Source organism: Bombus affinis, chromosome 2 (genome assembly GCF_024516045.1).
Source record: "Bombus affinis isolate iyBomAffi1 chromosome 2, iyBomAffi1.2, whole genome shotgun sequence".
Classification (NCBI taxonomy): Eukaryota; Metazoa; Arthropoda; class Insecta; order Hymenoptera; family Apidae; genus Bombus; species Bombus affinis.
This window is the reverse complement of record NC_066345.1, coordinates 16,458,151-16,475,535: the sequence shown is the minus strand read 5'-3', so window position 1 is coordinate 16,475,535 and position 17,385 is coordinate 16,458,151. Positions and strand designations below refer to the sequence as shown.

Below are 17,385 nucleotides of genomic sequence, written 5' to 3'. Positions count from 1 at the left end.
ATACCCATCCTCGTCAGCCTCGGCTAACGATAAGAGACGCTCGATATCCGCTAATCTTCCGGTGATTATGAACGCTTTCCTTTAGGGTATAGAGAGAAAGAGAGAGAGAGAGAGAGAGAGAGAGAGAGAAAACGGTCGTCGCGTTTCCAAGAACGCAACAGCGAGTAACGTTGGACAGCGTGGAGCGACGTCCAATATCTTCGACGAAATAGATTAAAAAAGGAAACGGAGGAACGAGCGAACGTTCGAGCGTTTCGCGTATGGGTAAACTGGGCTGGAAAAAGAGCGAAACGACTCTGCCGGATACTGGACAGAGTTTGGCGTACATATCCGACAGCGTACTCGTGCAACTGCACCGCGGACACGGAGAAAACCCGGCCCCCTGTCCGCATCGTTGCAAAACGGACGCATTTAGGATGCAGCTGCGAGTTCGTTAGAGCGTCTAACGCGCGTGTGCGAGCCCCAATTGTTTATGCGCGCTGGATGTAGCCACGGAGCGCACATACGCGTATCAGAGAGCGATGAATATGCATACCTTAATTCGCGGGGCTAATTGAATAATTTGTAAAACGCGGCAACCCGGCCCGGGCCACGACCTTTTTGCATTCCCCGCTACTCGCCGCCCGTGTACCATCGTGGCCACCGCGCCACCGCCTCGCCGCCGGCAACCACCAAACGCCGTCCAAGCAGAATGATATCCTTACCGATCCGAACGCTTCACCTGGTATGGATAGCTCGCCTAAAATGCGGTTTGGCACCCGTCGGTGCTTCGGGAACGCGACGCCCTCGACACCCTCGGCCCCCTTTCCACGCTGGCAACGCGTGTCCCTCCTCGAACCCAATGCCGATTCTATTTGTCAGGAAACTCGTTCCCTTTTCTTTCTCTGGTCCGCGCGTGTCTCGTCCTTCGACCATTCGCCTCCTTTTTATGAATCGCGGGACGAGCCACGAAATACAAGCGCGCGCGCTGCTTTCCTAGACGTTCCAGCGGATCGAACTCTTAGACGAAGAAGAGATACTGTTATCCGCGATTAACCGATGGATAGGATGTACGAAAGTGTCCCCTGGTAGCGCAAAACAGAGGAGAACGCACGCAGGGGGAAGAAGGGAGAGGGCCGAGAGCGAGATGGAGCGGTTCGTGGGCCTATTCCCCCTGTTAGCTGATGAATGGGCCCAAGGCTCCTCCTTACTTATGCGATGCGTGCCCCCGACGGCATACATCACTGCCAGCTAACGTTTTTACGGGGCACGATGCGAACAAGAATATGATTACGCGCGTTAACATTCTTGGAATATCGTTGGTCCGCGGTCGTTCCGTCCAAGGATCCGTCGGCCATTCGTCTTTTCCAGAAGAAGGTATAGCAGGCCGGCGGCGTGCGGCGCGTATCGCTCGATGGTTCGATTTCGCGCAACGAAACGCGCGTGAATTACGCGCATCGTCGGATAACTCGCCTAGATTCCTCCCACGACTTTATTACGCGTGAAATTGGCGGACGATCGCGCGGCAAGCCTACGAGCCAGCGTTTCAGACTCGAGCAGCGAACGCATAAATTTCGTAATTAACTGGCAATTATGATAATCGGACGACGGGCGAGGGTAACGTGTACTCCTTCCTCGTTCCAACCGGATCGTTGATTATCGCCCGATCTCCGCCGTCTCGTATAAATCTCCGCAAGTAACGGCGCGATTTTCCGACCGAGCTTGCCGAGAAAACCTGCCGGCTGCCACGCGGTGGATCCCTCGATTCGGAACGTGCTCGACCGAGCGATGCGGCAAACCCGTCGCACGACGATCGTAATGGCAGAGCGTTCGGCGAGGAAATCAGTTGTCGTACGATCGACGATTTAACGACAAAGGCCTAGAAACAGGAATATCCAAAGTTGGCTGACGTCGTAGGGATTCTCGGTGGAGTGGCAAAGGCCCGGCGAACGAACCATTCCCTCCGGTTCTCCGTTTCTCTCTCCCTCTCGTTTCGGTCTGGCCGCGTCGCGCGCTCGTTCCCCAATGGAGAGAGACGCGCGCGAGCCTGCCAGAGGTCCTTTGATCCTCGGCATTCGGTGTCGGCAAACAGGAACTCCACTGGTGAACGCAGCCACCGCGCTTTAATACCTCATGCAAATTTCAGGAAAAGGGCGCCCCACACGACCCTCCCACCCTCCTCCATCCTCCTCATCCTTCTCGCTTTCCTTCGTCTCATCCTCCTCGAGCTCGGTGATAGCCCGCTATATTGCTTTTCGAACAAATCGTTATCCGGTTCGTACGCTTTGCCTCTCCATATCGGCAAGTCGACTACCGAGCAAATTTCAAATTTACTCCTCCATCGGCCTGCAAAAACCAGAAAGCTCAAAGCCTCCGTACCTCTCCTGTCCTATCAGTTTCCTCGAGCTTCCCCCTACGGATCGTTCCTCTTACGGATCGCTATAGCGATCGTAACAATACGTCTCCTTGTTTCCGCCGCGTTCTAGGCCATACGCTATTCCATTTCTAACCTCGTCCCTTTTAGTTGCCCTCCTCCGGCGACATTGTTTTTTCAGCTACCTCCGCGTGTTTCTCCCTTTCCTTCCCTCCATCCCTCCCTCCATCCAGGAACGTACGTCCGCCGATCCTTTTCCTCTGTCACCTTCTTCGCTTCTTCCGCGCCGTAGTTTACACCAGCCGATATACATACAATGCGGTGCAGAGCAATGCCAGATCAAACGTACGTAGGTGCGACCAAGCGTTGTTTTTTCTTTCTTTTCTTTCTTTCTTTCCTTCGTGGGCCACGAAGGATCCCGTTCCACCCTGAAGAATTTATTCTCGGTGAATTACAGGTTCCCCGGAGCAACTCGTCACCGTGGCCAACGCCATAGCGTTATCGTTTCTGTGCAACGGTCGTAAGCGTCGTTGGTGCAAATGCGAAGCACGCTCGATCGTCACCGTACGCTCCGAAACCCCGTGCATCCCGCTTCTGACGAGCCTACTTAATCGTCCTGAACTTCGTGGGGCCGAATCGTTGCACGCGCGCCTTAACAATGCAAATTATAGCGTGGAAGCGTATGACGAGTTGGAAAGTACGCGCGAGAATCGTCCGAGAGTGTCGATTATCGGAACGAGGGGACACGAGCTCGAACCGCTGGCGTGGATACGCCGAAACAAGCAAAATTATCCGTCGCGCGGACAAGTTTTATTTCTGAAATCAAAGTTATCGATCGAACGCCCGATCACAGCGTATCCTCATTTGGAGAGCGATAATTTTGCAGACGCATGGCCCTCGGCGGTTTTTGAGGTTTCGTGGTTTGGAAAGTGTCCATTGGCGTACTGTATGGCTGGCTATACCTGTATATTTGTCTACGCACTCATGCCCCAAAGCCGTTCGTTCCAACCAACGAACCGCATAATCCTTGACGAGAGAACCTCGTCAATCACGGCCTCGATGCGCTAGACGAATCGATAGGTACGAATTTATCTGTGGCTACTCCCGCGGACGCTTTCATCGTTGATTCGCTCTCGTTGGGATCACGAAGTCGATGAATCGAGCACGTTTTCGACATCGAACGCTCTTGTGTTCCGACCGATCGTTCGTTCCCACGATTTCGCGTATCGACGCAAAAAAAAAAAAAAAAAAAAAAAAAAACTAGAGAGAAGAACGAAAATCGCCAGGAAGACCGTAGAAGTTGGGCTATCGGTGCTTTCGTACGGTGACACGAAGGATCGACGCGAATCGTTTCGTGTAATACGTTTTGCAACCGCTCTACCGTGAGACGCACGGAAAAAATCGAGAGTGACTCCTATCCGATCCGGACGAATCCATGTTTATCAATCACCTTGAGAGATTAAAAGATAGAGTCGGAGTGGTTGGAAACGGCACGACCGGTTTACGCGGGGCTTGCAATCAATCGCGTTTCGTAAAGTGACGCAACGAAGAGGTCGAAATCCGCGCGATGGAAATCCGTGGAAAACGATTTGCCCGGCAAAAGGAGGACTCTGGCCATCTCCTCTGGCAAAGGAATCCCCGCGGAGGTGGTCCGTGAACCAAGGTGGGTACCAGAAGGGTACCGAAGGACGTCGGAGGAAGCATGGAGTCCTCGGTTGGGCGCGGGTAACTTTTTTGCACCGCGAAATGGCCCAGAGAATGTCATCCAATGAGGGTGAAGTAAAGGGAAAACAAGTAAAATAATGATAAAAGGCGGAGCCCGCGGCGTGATTTGATTGGTCGAGATATCGCCGGCGTTCGAGTCAACCCGCGAAGAAGAGGGGGTTGTCCTCTCCTTTCTCTCTCCTCGTCTTTCTCTCTGGCCCTGTCTCTCTCGATTTCTCGTTCCTCCTCTTCGCTTCTCTCCACCACACACCTTCGTCCCCGCTTTTCTCTCTCCCTCGATCCTTTTCTCGTCTCCTTTATGTCCGTCTCGTTTCGACCGCTACGTGCTCTCTCTCTCTCGCTCTCTCTCTCTCTCTCTCTCTTTCTCTCGTGCGCACACAACACACACACACACACACACACACCACATTGGCTTACTTTATTCTCCATTCTCTGTCGGTCCATGCTCCGTGATCGTGTCCTGACTCTGGCAGAACCATCGGTTCTCCCTCCTCCCCTTACTATCCTCCTTCAACTTCTTTTCTTCTTCTTCGCTTCAGCGTCTTCTTTCTCTGCGCTCTACTACGTCATCGTCATCACCGTCGTCGTCATCGTCGTCGTCTTTCTTCTAGGCCCTGTCTCTTTGCTCGCAAAGATACGCTTTAGTCGATAGAAACGGTGGCAACTAGGGTACTCGATCTGCGCGTGAAATATATATTTCAAACGATCGCGATAAATCTCGAAAAACTGGATATCGACGAGTGTAACCTTTTTCCTGGCCAAGTGCTGTTCGGCCAAGATGCCACGGCGAATCTCGTTCGACAGAAATATCGTACATCGATGATAGGAGAGAGGAAAGAGTAACTCGTTGCGGAACCATATGCGGGAAGCATAGGTCAAAGAGATGATTAGCGTAGCGAAAATTCGGAGGCCGTCACGTGTTCCGAGGGGCGGTTTCGTGGCGGAAAAGTATATTGACTCGTGATACGCCATCTGTGCGAAGGAGGCACCCTCTCGTCGGCATTATTGGCAAAATTAATAAGCCCCGTGATCGCGGTAGGTCGAAATGGGAAGTGGTTAATTCTGGCTTTACCCATGGACCCGATGTTGGCGGATTAGAAACCTTTCCAAACGAATGGAAATTGTTTGCTCGACGAGAAGCAACACGCCGAGGGGTTGCCGCGTCTCCAACTTGCTACGCGCGTATCCTAAAGAAGCATCGGTGATAAATTATTGCTGTCTGCCGCTGAATTCAGTTGCCGTAATCTCCGATACTCATTATGGCGCATTAAACCGAACAAGTTCTCCAAATAAGCGTTCAAGGTTTACCGATTAATCGCTACCGATAATTTGTCGTACGCTGATTTATCGCCGCTCTATCCGTGCTCGATTCTCTCGTTCTCGTTAGATTCGACTTCTTTTTTCCTCCAAGTACCGAGATAAAAAGATCCACGTTACACGTGCTCGTTTACGAATACGTCCTTCCGACATGCCGCCTTGGACTACGCGATACAATAATTATTAAGAACACGATCGACCACGACGAAACCGATAATGTCGCCGATCCGATCTATTTCAGCGACTGGATGACGTCTGAAAAATGAGTTTCCCATGCTTCCAACACTCTCGGTGAAGCGAGACGCGCGTGTCGTTGCAGGTCGAAACGGCTGGCGACGCGGTACCGAAAATTAACGCCACCGCGAATCAAGACGACAATGTGATTCATCAGTTAAATCCGCGTGCATAATCCTTTACACAGCGTCCGATCCCCGTCCACTAACGTAGATACCAGCGTAGATGGGGACGACGAACGTAGCTACGGAGGAGAAGCGGGGTTGACGATGGTGGTTGGTTCTGTCAGCAGGGACTACGAATTATAATCACAGTTGTGGTTCGTGCGGCTACGGGGGTGGATCGAGGTGGACGATGGAAGAGGAGCCAGAGGAGGAGGAGGGCGACGACGACGACGACGTTCGTCCGCTCGAGGGGATGGAAAAGGGTGTATTTACCCAGCAACGGTATACACCGGCGCCACCGAGGACGAACCTAGATGGAAATCTGCGGCATTCAGAGGCACTGGGCAAGAAAATTGGCTGACAACATTTCGCACGGCCGTCGAATTGCCGATCCCGTCCCCTTCCTGGACAGGAGGCCGTGTTCACCGATATTTACGCCGGACGAACTTGACGCATCGTTCTAATCGTCCTGGCAATTTATCCTTCCTTTCCTATGCGGGATGCACACGATCCGCGGCATAAAATCGCGATCGGTCTGGTCGTAACATGGAATCCGCTCGACGCAACGACCACGCGCCAGTTATTTCTTTACTCTTTCGGTATTACAAAGCGGCGAATAACGTTCGATCCGAAGGGCATTTAACTAGGATCGAAACGGAGAAAAGCGTTTGTCGTGCTGAATGTGACAGAGACCCGTTAACGAGCAACGTGGCACGACTATATCGAATGGCCGCGTTTATTTCGGCAAAAGGCTTGGAGGCGTTTCCGACGAGAAGCCCTAATGATCGCCTCGTGCCGACAACCGGCGAATCCCGGCCAAATAAATCCGGCTTGATTGAATCATTGTTAAGCGAAACCGCGTTAAATACCCGTGAAATTAACCCAGACGATCCGTGCGCGGCACGCGATCGCTGATTGGCTCCAGGGTATCGCCTTTAAAGTGCCATTAGAGGGCACCTCGTTCTCCGCTCCGAAACCATTGATTAATGACTTGTCTGCAACACCGAGCCGCGTCTCTTGCAACAAAATCTTCCGCTAACGTATCCTACGAACCATCTTGCACAGGCGCCTCTCGACCCTCTCGTCTTTTTCTCCGATTCCAGGAATTTCACCGGGATTGTACGAACGTCCGCGCAAATTTAATCGGTAAACAATTTATTGTTCCAATAAAGGTCGGTCGGTGGCTTCGAGGGGGCAGGCGAACCTACGGCAAACCTGTCGCATCCTTTTCATTTCGTTGGTGATAATTCCGTCTTTGAGCCAGCTCCGATACAATCCGCGGTCGGACATTAGGGTGATGGCACGGACATATGGGAGCACCATGTGGTCACCACCGTATCAGCGAAAGAGGAGAGAGAGAAAGAGCATAGAACCCCTGAGAGCGAAGCAACCGCAGCAGGCGATAGGGATATAGGCGACCACAGATTCAAACGGATCCGACGGCTAAACGCTCGCCGCAATTTGTAGCAATTTGTTAAGTAGCCGGCCAGAACATTACCTATATTGCGTTTACTCCCCTTGACCGGAAGATATACGGGGGCAAGTTCAGATTTATCGTTCTCGCTAACGGAACAGATCGGAGAAAAGAAGTCACGAGCCTGTGTGAGTCAGGATAAATTTGCTCGCGAGGCGATAAACGTTCGGCGTGTTGTGTAGGTCTTTGCAAATTCGCGGAAAGAACAGAGCCATTCGTTACGAAAAGAGGCGGGACCATCGCGTTTGTCGAGCGAAAATAACTTGACCTCGTTTCAACGAGTCGACGCTTCGATGCGCGACTTTTCGTCGAGTCATCGCCGATGAAAAGCAAAAACGAGCTGCACGGAAAAAGCTACACGCGAGCGAGGAAAAAGGAATCCAGTGTAACGCAAAGATTCCGTGAAATCGAGGTTGAAGCTGGCAGACAATTTAAATCGTAGGTAAACGTCGAGGGGACTCGTTTTATCCCCGGCGACCTTATCGAAGTCTCTTCTCTTTCGGCGTAGAGAGGACTCCTCTTCTCTTGTCGGTGTTCGTGGACTCGTGCAAGAGGGCGAAGATTCGAGACGAGAGCGAAACGACTTTGGTCTTTCGTGGATGCTTTTAGTCGATGAGTTTCGCTTCCCTACATCCCGTTTCGCTTTCGTCTCGTTCTGTAGCATCGCTGTCCTGGCCTAACCCAGCTTTCTCATCCATATGTAACAGTCGCCTGGTATTAATGACAGGGGGAAAGAGACGGAGCACGACATGTTACCTTCTTTATCCTAGAAACTCTCTCTCTCTCTCTCTCTCTCTCTCTCTTTTCCTCCGTTTCATTCGCCAGTTACACGCTATTGCGGTTTTATCGTTGCCTTTTCATTATCTGATAAATATAATGGAATTATTTGTTTGCCGTTTGAACGCGGCCATTGCGTCACGGGGTTCCGCGATTGCCAATAAGTTATTTAGAACGACCGCGCCTTTCGACGACACGAAATTCTTCGGCACATTGTCATCGCGATCGAGAACGACAACTTCTCGTTTAATAAATGGAACGCGGACAATCTAGGCCAGAGTTTACCGTCCACGGTCTACCGACGTCTACCGTACGTTTCATTCGCTGTTTAAACGCCCTGTCTTTTTCCTTCCTTCCTTTTAAAAAATTCCTTTTAAAAAATTTTACGCGAAACCGTTTCTTTCTTGTTTGTTACAGAGGACGGACGAGGAGAGGCAGCAACTCGCGAATCGCGAAGGACAAGGATCGTTGACGATGATCGTAAAGGTAAGAAAAAAATATTCGAAAGGTGGTTTTGCCAGTAACAAAGTTACGTTCCAAGAGACGCCGAATCTGATTGATTCTTGTACGCATCCGATTACGTTCGGTCTGCCTGGCTTGCAAAAAAAATTATCGACATCCGTTTATCGATCGATTTTCGTGGAAGGGCCACTCGTTGCCCCTTTCGTTCGAATAATAACAACGTAACGGATGAATAAGTAAAAACCTAGGTTCGTGACGTGGTATCCGCCGGTGAGCGAACGAACGTATAAACCAAGAACCGTGTTAAATAGAGACGAATGTCGAACGTAAAAGGGTACGATACGCGTGTCGATCGAACAACAATCTCGAAGAAACGACGAACCTCGACGAAAAGCATATCCGGCGTTCCTCTGTCGCTCTCCTAAGTGGCGTGCAAGTCTCGAATTCTCTGCGGGCTACGCCCGACGAACATCTGAATAGGATCGTCGGTCTCTACAAGCGACGCGAACATATGTCAGAATTAATCACAATGAGCGGCACAGGTTGAAGGTTGCGGAGAACGAGACCTCACCGACACCCAGGCAGTTTTTCAAACGTTCGTAAAGTGGTTGATAAAGAGACGGCAATCGGTTAGCCTTTTTAACCGAGGCGCGATGACGGCCACTTACCTGCAGCTCGGTGGCACTCGGACGACCGTCGACAATCACGTGAAAAGACCAGGAAGAGGATTCGGGAGGGGAATACTAGCGAGAACATACGCGCGTTTGTCCTCCTCAATGCTGCTCATCCGTCGACATCAGTTACGGTCTCTTTTTCGAAGGAATTTTCTTTCTCGTGCGCGCTCCACCATCTTTTTCTCTCTCTTTTTTTTCCTTTCCTTTCTTTCTCTTTTTCTTTTTTATTTTTTGTTGTCCTCTTTGGTCGACTCGCTATACACGAGACGATCGCTCGGCATACGATACTTTTGCGCGATTCACTCGCAATACACTTGCCGCTAGACGCCATTTGCCTGCAACTTTTCACTGGCAACTGGCATAAGGTTCCATTAACAGCTAAGTAGGATCGATTCGATTCGTGCCTCTGGTAAATGCTCCCAGTGCGGCAGTTAGCCCCCGTGTAAATTGTCTTCGTCCTCGCCCTCGCTCCGTCTATCTCTCGTCCGCTTTTTGCACGTGCGTTTAACCGTACAAATTACACGAACGTAGGACCCCATATCCCTGGATACCAGGCCGAATGTTGCATGCCCCGCGGGTTGCCCGTCGACCAAGAGGAAAGGTGACGAGAACAGAGAAGCCGCGGGAGCGACGAAGATCGAGTCAAGATTCGAACATGTGGCATCATTTGTTACGTGCAAAGTGGGGATCCGCCTGTTGGTCCACGGGTTATCTAAGCTCGCTTAACACGTTCCGTACAGCGTGTGTTTTCGCCTGACTTTCGATCGAAGCTGCATACATAATACGACGGATTCGTCACGCGTATTCCCTAGGAAAGAAGTCTAGCGGCAACTCTCGATAAAAGAATCGTCCGCGATACGTCAATTTCTCTCCGAACGTTTGGCATTTAAAAACTCGTGACTTCATAGCACCGATCGATCGATCGAGACATATCCCGATCGACAAACTCGCATGGTGCGACGATCAAATTTTAGGGGACGGAAAGGTGGAAGAGACGAAAGATCGGCGGGGAGCGCGTGGCACAGACGCAGATACTCGATGGGGATCTCGGTTTCCGTGGACATATGGTCAGCCGTGGCTTGCCGTGACAAAAAAGCGCTACAGAAACGGCGACAGAAGTTGGGAGTGTCGGCGAGCGATATATCAGGGCTTAAACTGTCCCGTCGTAGCAGGCATGTCCTACCAGCGTGGTCCTCCGCACCCTGCCTGACTGACTGGATGGTCGACTGGTTAGCTGGTTCGCTGGTTCGCCGGTGCACGTATGGCATTGCGTTCAACAGGGGTGCTGGCATTAGTTAATAGGGCCACGCCGCTGCTTCAGAGAACGCGTTAATGCAAAAAGGAAAGAGAGGATTCTCTGTCCGCCGGATAAAAGGTTGCCGTCTAACCGAATGCGGTTTCCAATCTGTTGGGTTTTTACGCCTCGAGTCTAATGGGGAAGATTATCGGCCCGATTTCACCGATTCCGGGGGATATTTTTTCGTGCCACCTGATTCGCTTACACACGAGGTTGCGGCTCTTTTCCGGCGCTACGAACCGATCACTCTAGATTCAATTACGTTATCGTTAGAAAGGGAAGAATCACGATCCCAATAGTTTAGAAAGTTCCTTTTCCGGTGTCGTTGGCGGAAGGCTATCCGCGAAATTTACTGAAAAATTTCCAGCGAAGCGAGCGACCTTTAGGCCGAGGGACGCGTAAAGGCAAAGCTAATCAGAAGCCGAGTCCACTTCTTGTCGCCGGAGAAACTTCATTACGCATTCAGCTTGGCGCCGGGATTATCATATCCAGAGTCCTTTGACAAGGATCCCTCGATTCCCGGCTGGAAGGACTTGAAAAATATAAAACTCCAAGAATCTCGCCGCCTACGTCTACGGACCAGCTACCAGAAACGACAGACGACTTCCAGTTAGAAGAGCGAAACTCATCCTGGACGCGCAATGAATAAAAATCGTTTGAAGTATCGCTAGGTGCAAATTAACGCATAATCGTCAAACGTAATGAGAGACACCGTCGCCCTGACGTAAACGAGCCTGGTCCGTGAAATGTTTCTCTGCGACCCACTCAACGTCCTGCTTCGGGAAACTTTGATTATTTTTCTAATAACTTGGGTCTGCGAGTTGGCAACGTTCTGCCTCGGCGTCGCAGCCGCTTCGAAAGTCTCCGCTTCTTTCGACCGTATTTTACTTCTCAACGATGCCGACCAAAACCGATTCTCCATTGTCGCGCGTCCTAATTATTCGTGAAAATACGCGCAGGTGCGTCTTCAAAATAACGAGGACACGAGACCCGTTTAGACGATCGGAACGTGTTGATCCGTCGCGATCGTCGACCAGTGATCACCGAAGCGTAAAGAACGAGCGAAGCGTTTGAAAACTTTTCGTAGCCGACGGCTTCGACAACCAGCGAAAGAAGCGGAGAAAGAGAAGTTGTTTTTTTCCACGGTGCTTACGCAACCCTTGCTCGATGCCGGAGCACGCGATATCAATTAATTCCTTCCATATATATATATATCTCTCTATATATATATCCGACGCGGAGAGGAATCGAGCATTGTGACCGAGCCGAGGACCGCTTTCTCGGTGACTAGGCTCGGCTACGCCTCGACCGACGGCCAGGCTCGTTTTCTCTCCTGACGGCACGTGCCGAACACAATGCCACCGAGTGACTGCCGTGCACGACTTGCAGCCATCGACGATCGACATGCTCTCGCGCCCTTTTCGCCTGCACGCCCCCCTCCAACAGAAATACCAAAGACAAACAACGCCACCGATACCAAAAAGCATTTATTCCCGATTCCTTCCCTCTTCTTTCTCCTTCCCATTCTCTTTATCGGCCGTTTAACCGAATATCTCTTTTTGTCCCTTCGCCCGTTGACGAGGGATGGACCGTGGGCGGGTTTGTCCCACACGCTTCTCATCCATGTACCGTTGCCCGTTTTTATTGCCCCTGGAAATTAACGAGACGGCGAGTATACCTAGGGATACGCGCAAACGTTGTCTTTTAAATCGATCTCGGAGAACGCGAGGGATGTTTTTGATGCGGTGGCTCGCACGAACCTTCGGCTCCAGTTTTCCTGCGGTTCTTGCGGAATTCCAGGATCCGCGGATTTTTAATGTGTCGAATACTCATCAATTTCTTCTCCCGGCAAAAGACGGCCACCGTCTAACGAACGATCGCCTTGTTTGGTCGTCGTCGAAAGAAAGGAGGGAGAGTTCCATCTGCATTCTACTCGCCGAGAAGGCTTTCCTCTATGCCGAACCACCGACAAAACGACTCGGCGCGTATGTATTTGGAGAAACAAACTCTGTATCGTATTTGGGAACAAGGGGGGATCCATTAGCGATTTACATCGGTCGTCCATTCGATTCCGAGCAAAATCATCGTCGCTCGTTCGTCACGTTTGGTCAAGCCGTCGGGGCAGTGATTTGCGGTTCCTATGATCGAGAACGAAGTCTCTCGTTCCTTCTCCCTCCGAAACGGAAACAGAAGGGGACTGAAGTGATTCGGAGACGAATCGACGAGTCGATCACGCGTGAACCCATGTTCATCGCGAGCAAGTATCGCGATGATGAATCGGCCAGTCCAAGTTTACACGAAGCGGAGCCGAATAGCTCGTGCGTCGTTCGCGATACATCTGCCGCTGGACTGGAAAAACCGCAAAGGAATCTTCCGTTGGGAAAAACCAAAGGCGTGGCTGATGGATGAAGATCGATGACGTGTACGTGGCGCATCGTGCACCACATCGCGCGTCCTTGCCTCCGACCTTTTCCTTCGGCTCCTCGCAATGTCATCACGCCTCATATCCTCCCCCGTCGACTTAATATCTTTCGACACGTGCAAGGGTCCCGCATGCAGCACGCGCCAGGTGCTTTTCTTACAATTTTCAGTGGCTGCGCGCTCGTTTAAATGTTCGTTCCAACTTATTTTTACGACGGCGCACGGAACGAAGAAAGCTAGAGGAGCTACGAGTCGGATTCTTCCAACAGCCGGCCTATCGATAGAAGACACGCGAGTTCGTGTGAAAAAGACGCATAAATTGTCAAAGTTCCCGGTGAAACGGAAGAAACTACCCGGGGGAATGCCGGCCTCGAAGCGGCGAAAACAAGCGAGTTGGCCGGGAGAATCAAGTTGTCTTTCCTTTCTTCCGTATGCTTTCGTTCGAGTTCTTCGATGAACTACGGTTTTACCGACTTTGAATCCATTCGCCCAACTGCGATCATCAAGCTGTTTCTGCCAAACTTTCCGCCCCGTATTTCATTGTTTTTATCTTCGATCGACGGGTTATCGTAGAAAGAAGGACACGGAGAATTTCGCGCATCATCCTTCGATATTGTTTGACCCTTGCTTCTTCCCTTGCTCCCTTCCTTCCTCCCCTCCCCCTCCCCTAAATAATCGGTCTTTTGTGCCCAATTCTCCAGCGACTACGGCATAGCCGAACGTTCCCGGGAATCGACGATCGAAAGGATCTAAATCCACGATGAGATCCCAACGTTTAGGTGGAGAAACCTGTCAAGGCACGATTATTGATGACGCGCATTGATGACCGTCGTGAAAGAGCGCTGACCGCTGTCTTTAGCGCTGGCAGCGCTCGCTAACGCGAACATAATGCCGGGTTTTTCCCTCATAAGGGAGTTCAACAATACGATTTTCATTTTCGACCGAAGGGTAGAACTCCATCCCTCGTTTCTTTCTCCTTTTCAATCCGCCTCTCTTTATCTTCCACCCTTCTCTTCGCCTCCCTCCGATGCCACGGTTCACCGTATCACCGAAACACGTTCGTCGATGAAGCGTCGTCGTCGTCGTCGTCGCCGTCGTCGTCGTCGTCATCGTCGTCGTCGTCCTCGGTCTTCTCGATGTAGTCGTCGCGGTTGTCGTCCTGCGAACACATCGGAGGTAATGGCGTGTGCCCTTTCGAAAGCCCTCCGTTCCAGACGATTTTACCCCGCATCCGCGTTATTTATCACTTTCCAGTGAAGTTTCGAGACTTTTCTCGACACCCTTCTCCAAGATTCGCCGCTAGAACACTGGGGAGGAAACGAGCTGTGCACGTTTATCTATCATAAAGCTGATCCCGCGTTAAGAACAGTCTTCCGGTCAATTGTGTTCGACATCTCCGTAATTAAGCTTGACACGAATTACATCGACACCCGAGAAAACGTTACGCAAGGATGAATCTCGTGATTGATGTTCGTTGACATTCCGAAGGCTAAGCTAGAACCTGGCGCCAACTCTTTACCATTTCTTCGCTAACAACCAAAGTACGTAATACGTAACTGTGAAACGAACGGTCCTTTCAAGTTAATCGTGCCTCCTTGCGTTCTACGGACGTAGCGTTCTTGACATTCGAAAGAAACGAGGGAAAGGGAGTGGGTAGAAACGATACGCGCTACTTTCTGTTGGGCAATTGTTCTACTACGTCCAAGCTAGAAAGCGAATGAGACGGTTTACCGTGAAACGCCAACGGGGAGGACGAGCCGATATTCATGAGGCGCGAGGGTGAAGCATAAAAAAAAGGTTGATGCGGATCCCGTTAGCACGGAATCGGTTGGTCATTGAAACGGGTACGGGCAAACAAAGCTGACGCGAGGATCGCGCACGTGTGTTTGCCGGTACCCGCGGTGCCCTGCGAGAGGTCTACACAGAACGGAACGGAACGACAGGCAGAGTCTCGAGGAGGAGAAGGTTTCGGTATCAAACGTAATAGGAAGAGCTTCACCGGCTCGTGGTTCATAGGCAGTTCCGAAGGGAATAGGCTGACCCGTTGCGCAAATCCGTAAAGGGGAGTCCGCGACTACGGAAGGGATCAGGCTGCCACGTGACAAGCGTGTTTGCTGGGTACACATAGCTCGGTGTTTGGTACACACGGCCTTGGAAGGCACAATGCTCGATGGGCTTCACCAAAACAGCGACGCGACGCCGGCATAAGCGATATTTGTGTCAGCATAAAGGACCCCCTAAAGCCGTGTTAAAAGAACAACGATCCCCACCACTTTGCTCCTCTCTCGCTTCCTCTCGCTTCCTCTCGCTTCCTCTCGCTTTGCTTCTCCTTGTCCGTCAAGCGTGTCACCGTACTGGCAATAGTGAACCAGGAACAAAGCTGACGTTCCTTTTTGCACTTAATAGCGCATAGTAAAGTCTATGACACGGGTCAAACGCTCGTCGCCGCGAGACGTTTGAAAACGACTTTGCAGAGGCGAACGCTTCCTCGTCAAATCATCTTCTAGACTAACTCGCGGCTCGAGTCAACGCAATAGGAAAAGACGCGTTTCACTTTGCTTTGCTAGTAATCCGCGCGAACGTTTCTCGATCGATCGACTGTGATTTATCGGCTCTTTGATCCTATTCCCCTTATTTGTTTATATTCTGTACCGACGTACCTGGAGAATTCTACAACCTCTCAGCGTTTGCATATACAAGCTAATCGCTCTCTCGCAAACATTCCGTGTTCCCCTTCCACCAACCTTCGAGCTGTTCTATTCTCCTTTTCCTTCCTCCGCCCTCCCCTTCCCGCCCCCACATCCTATTTACGCGTATCGCGGTGTTTCTCATCTCTGTCCCAAATTGTTGCATCCTCGATAACTACTATTATTCGGCGAAGAATATCTTCTGGCAGAATGCAGTCGGAAAATATTATTCGGCCGTCAAGAACGAGTATAAACGCAATCGGATTAACTGCCAAACGTAGAGAGATGTCGACGGTAGTGGCAGCGTAGGATTAATTGGTATAGATAGTCGGGCTAGCGGAAGACTATGACGGCTTAACTAGAGTGCGCCAGCTCCCACGGAGATCGGACACCAGACAATCCTTCCTGGCCGTGGTAGACTTATACACCGATGCAAAACCAGATAGTTTGGACTTACACAGTTGCTTGCATACCACCGATAAAAATAATAACGGCAGGTATGACATGTTTATTGCTGCTAATTTTAAAACTCGCAAGTTTCTTATCTCTGTCGTGTAAAGTTGCGCAAAGTTGGCAGGCATTTTATAGATGGTATCTCGCGCTTAACTCGTTAAGTCGTCTGATGGAAATTAACGGAGGTCGTATTACCGTATTAGTGAAAAAAAAAAATAGAACAAAGCGGCTGTTTGTTTTCTTCGATTATCTAGAACGTTGTATTTCGTTGTCTTATCGCGAAACTCCCGTTGCGTGGGAATATCTTTAACGACGAATGGCAAGAGAAAAAAACGAAAGAAAAAAAAAAAGGAAAATAGAAGGAACGAAGAATGCAGTTTTGACGATGAATCGAAAAGATGGACGACGCGTTTTTTGCAACGAAGAAAACAATTAAAAGCGTGTTTGGCGGAGTTCGACGCGGAGAGCGAAGAAGGATTCGGTGGTGCTCGACTTCCGTGCGAAAACGCAGCTGAAAAAAATCCGCTTTCAACGAGCCGGAACCCAAAGAGCGTGCCCCGCGAGGATTTTCAGCTAAACGACCGTTGGCTAATGTTCGCCGACGACGAAACCTCTTGCACCCGGTTTTCTACACCGACGACAGTCGCATTAGCCACAGGACGAGGTTACAATGGACCCCTCTGTTTTTCACGCTCCATCAGGACGCCAGGGGGGAGGGTGGATGCGCGAGGGGGCCACCAACCCCCTCGTTCTCTCGGCCAAAACCCCCTACTTAGCGGAGAAGATTTGTGAATCAGACTGTCGCGTGCGAAACAAACAAAAAAGTTGACGAATCGCGAAATCCGATATAAATGTTCGCTCGCTGTCTCGGTCTTCTGGTCGAGAAACAGCAAGTTCCATTTAAAGGTAATCGCGTTTCTTCGCCAACGCGTTCCAAACAATTGCATACGATCCCACGCGAATAACCATCGCAAGTTACAAGATTCGCTACCAAGATATCCACGTATAGTTACAGTTTCGTGTCAAATATTTCGCGCTGTGTATCGAAAGAAAAATTCTTCTAAAGTCAAAGAAATATTCGTCGTACAGACTGGTTTTGCACCGTCGGTGTCACGCTAAATCTCCGGTGCATTGTTCGCGCCCCCTCTAACCGTCACGATTTTCCATTGGCACCCCTCGAAATCCAGGCGTACAGTCAACCTCCACCCCTTAGTTCTTACTAGCCCCGTCCCCGCGCGTTCGTCAACTTCACCCTCGGCTTTCGTGATCACCGCGCAACGAATATATCCGTCCAATCGAGTGGTACGACAGTTAGCATTCGACCGGCTACACACCCCACCAGAACAC

The 17,385-nt window shown here is 50.7% G+C and overlaps 1 protein-coding gene across 11 annotated transcripts in view; it reads left to right on the top strand.

Annotated features, from left to right (window-relative positions):
- Nucleotides 1-17,385, top strand: part of LOC126928691 (uncharacterized) — a 238,600-nt gene that overhangs the window by 211,955 nt on the left and 9,260 nt on the right. For 9 of the 11 annotated variants that reach the window (XR_007716901.1, XR_007716898.1, XR_007716897.1 and 6 more), the window contains one exon: nucleotides 8,462-8,530. Coding sequence is in view for 3 of the 11 variants with exons in the window: in XM_050744332.1 (XP_050600289.1) it covers nucleotides 8,462-8,530 (69 nt within the window). In the remaining 8 variants the exon portion in view is untranslated. The other 2 variants (XR_007716902.1, XR_007716899.1) reach the window with 2 other exon arrangements.